The sequence below is a fragment of the Sinocyclocheilus rhinocerous genome, unplaced genomic scaffold, assembly GCF_001515625.1.
Source record: "Sinocyclocheilus rhinocerous isolate Xijiao unplaced genomic scaffold, SAMN03320098_v1.1 scaffold79, whole genome shotgun sequence".
Classification (NCBI taxonomy): domain Eukaryota; kingdom Metazoa; phylum Chordata; class Actinopteri; order Cypriniformes; family Cyprinidae; genus Sinocyclocheilus; species Sinocyclocheilus rhinocerous.
This window is the reverse complement of record NW_015638023.1, coordinates 290287-293607: the sequence shown is the minus strand read 5'-3', so window position 1 is coordinate 293607 and position 3321 is coordinate 290287. Positions and strand designations below refer to the sequence as shown.

Here is a 3321-nt window from a genome sequence, read left to right as displayed (position 1 = left end):
CAAACACACACACACACACTCACACTCCCACACACACACACACACACATATATATATATAAAGATTTGTAGCCTTACATCTGCTAAATGATTAAATGTAAAGGACCTAGAATCGAGTCTGTGATTCAGCTCTTTGACGACAGGTGGCGCAGTTCAGCGCTTTCACTGCTTACATAAACACATCGTTTGTTGCTTAATTATTTTTCTCTCTTTTATCATTTTTGTATATTCTGTGTAGCCTCTTTCAGCGTTTATAATACTAATATGTTTGACTTATTGTTGTTCTGTTGTATAATGTTTCCTGTGGACCGATTATCAGTTATTTTTGAAATAGTGAATTTCATAATGCGTTCATACTGTTTGCGTGGGGGCGGGGCTTGGCATAGATTAGGCAAATACCCCGCGCTCGCAGCCAATGGCGCGCTGCCGTGCGCTTTTATTATGCTAATGAGCCAGCGGCTGCGGATCTCCTGCGCCTTTGTGTCCAAACCACCGGCGCATCGCGGGATAAATCACGCACAGAGCCGAGAATGTGACATTCTTCACCCGTGTCGGTGATTCGGAGCGTCTGATGGGCAGAACAGAATGAATTCTCCGTGTTACCCGGTGGCGATGGATGTCGGTGTTTGCCAGCTCAGGAGTTTTTCCATCTCGTTCCTGTCGTCGGTTCTGGGCGCTGAGAGCTCGACAGCAGTCAGTGTAGAAAACAGGTGAATGTTACCTTTACCTTCAGCCGAGATGCAGCGAGCGCGTCATCGCTGCTGTCAGTGTAATTACGCGAATGTGATGTGATGTGATGTAATAACCGATCGCTGCACCGGAAAACCCCTCGCGTCCATCTGATGGATCCTTTCGGTTTCGATAGACCGGATCTTCATCTGCAGGAGCGTCGCGTTATTCCGTTTCTCCCGCTGTGCGTTTATGCAGATGTTATGCGATATTGATGAAACGTGTTTCTCGTTTTTTCCCACAGTTCCTCCGGAGCCAGTGTTGTGGCCATAGACAACAAGATCGAGCAAGCCATGGTGAGTCTGATCTGCTCTTGGTGTTGATCATTATTCTGCTATTCAGCACACAAACACTAATGCCAGGAAAGCCAATAAACCGGTTTAATGTCATTAATAACACAGTCATGGATATACGGAATATGAAAGCGCAGAACAGCTGCTCGCTGTGTGAAATAACTGGGTTATTATCTCTGAGAGAGCCGCAGTGATTGGGAATGTGATTTATTTGAATGTGTTTGTGATGAGTGTGGATCCGGCTGTGTTTGGAGCCTGTGCTTGTTGCTAGGCAAACTCTGCCACACAGATGCCCTGAATAACCCAGCAGCTCCACCCTCTGATGAAGAACGTTCTGTTCCTCTGCGACCAGCAGCCTGAAGATTACACACACACTGATGGCTTTAACTGATATAAACACATTGTAAGAAACAAAATCTAATTCAAATGACAAAAACGCAACAGAATTACTAAAACTAAACGGAAAACATAAAAACTATAATAGTATATCAGTGATACTAGGGTGTGTTCACACGTGTCATGTTTGATTCGATTAAACCGAACTCTGGCGCGGTTCGGATGAAATGTGAACGCAACACGGACCAAATACTTCTAAATGAACCAAAAACAGGAAGTAATGACAAGATGCGACGCTGTGGGACATGATTTGACGACGCGGTGAATCCAAAACAAAAGGAGCAGAGGGCAAACGTGGAGCACCGAGGAGGTGAAGTGCGTTTTACGAGCTCCTCATGAGTTCACGCAGCAATGAGTGCGCTTATTTCAGCAGAAAGCATTAGGTATATTTGACTTAAAGGGATAGTTCACCCAAAAATGAAAACTTGATCTGCTTACCCCCAGTGCATATAAGATGTAGGTGACTTTGTTTCTTCAGTAGAACACAAACGAAGATTTTTAACTCAAACCGTTGCAGTCTGTCAGTCATATAATGGAAGTGGATGGGAATCACGGCTTTGAGAGTCAAAAAAACATATACAAACAAAACCAAATTAAAGCCTGCAGTCTGTCAGTCATTTTAGTGTCAGGGTTTAATTTGGTTTTGTTTGTGTATGTTTTTTTTGACTCTCAAAGCCGTGATTCCCATCCACTTCCATTATATGACTGACAGACTGCAACGGTTTGAGTTAAAAATCTCCGTTTGTGTTCTACTGAAGAAACAAAGTCACCTACATCTTGGATGCCCTGGGGGTAAGCAGATAAACATCACATTTTCATTTGTGGGTGAACTATCCCTTTAAAGCGGCGCTGAGCAGAGCGATCGGTGAACAGGTGCTGTGATGGTCGAACACAGCTTCTGTTTGGTGTTCGGTGAGTTTTGTCACTAAATATACGTCATCAACTCGACCAATCAGGTGTGAACGTATCACTATGTGTTCAGGTTCGGTATCTTTAGGCAGTGTGAACGCTCAGCGGATCAGGTGCAAATGTATCGTTTTCTTTTTTTGGTCCGGACCAAACGAACCAAGAGAACCGAACTACAAGTGTGAACAAAGTAACACTGACATGAGAATATTTTTGCAAATGTTTGCAGGTTTTTGGGGCTTTTACTGCTGTAGAGACTGATTTTAATCTTTTTTTTTTTTGATACACTGGTGGTCAAAAGTTTGGAATAATTCAGATTTTTTTATGTTTTCAACATCAGAAGTGACACTGAAGACTGGAGTAATGATGCTGAAAATTCAAGAGAAATGCATTACAGTTTAACAGACATTATAATAATATTTCCCTGTTTTTACTGTGTTTTGATCAAATGAATGCAGCAGAAAACATCATCCAAACGTGTGTGTGTGTTAAGCTCTTGTGTCTCACTGTAATGCGCAGGACCTGGTGAAGAGTCACCTGATGTTCGCGGTGCGTGAGGAGGTGGAGGTGCTGAAGGAGCAGATCAAGGAGCTGATGGAGAGGAACTCTCAGCTGGAGCAGGAGAACTCTGTGCTGAAGAACCTGGCCAGTCCAGAGCAGCTGGCGCAGTTCCAGGCGCAGGTCCAGACCGGATCTCCCACCGCAGGGGCCCCGCCGGAGGGCCCCGGACCCACCGCCTGACTACCTCTCGAGACTATACTGTGAACGGACTCCACAGTCGGTCGTCTCAGACACTGCTTATCAAACATCACCCGCCTCAGACAATCAGTACTGACCCTGACGGACACGCGTGACCTCCTGAGCTTCACGTGTGCATGCGTGTCAGTGGCGGGAATCATGCTGTCGTTGCCACATTCAACTTGTGTTTATACGGTGTTTCCAGTCGCTCTGCTGGTTTTGTTACTGGTTTTATCAGTTTGGCTTTTAGTTTTGTTCCT

General features: G+C 44.8%; 1 protein-coding gene across 5 annotated transcripts in view; it reads left to right on the top strand.

Moving 5' to 3' along the window:
• Positions 1-3289, top strand: part of LOC107749398 (TSC22 domain family protein 1-like) — a 16775-nt gene extending 13486 nt beyond the window's left edge. For 3 of the 5 annotated variants that reach the window (XM_016564537.1, XM_016564536.1, XM_016564539.1), the window contains 2 exons: positions 973-1024; positions 2843-3289. In XM_016564537.1, coding sequence (XP_016420023.1) covers positions 973-1024; positions 2843-3064 — 274 coding nt within the window. In that variant the 3' untranslated portion in view covers positions 3065-3289. Of the gene's footprint in view, positions 1-170; positions 710-972; positions 1025-1328; positions 1789-2842 lie in introns of those variants that run through there. The other 2 variants (XM_016564540.1, XM_016564538.1) reach the window with 2 other exon arrangements.
• Positions 3290-3321: the final 32 nt, after the last annotated feature.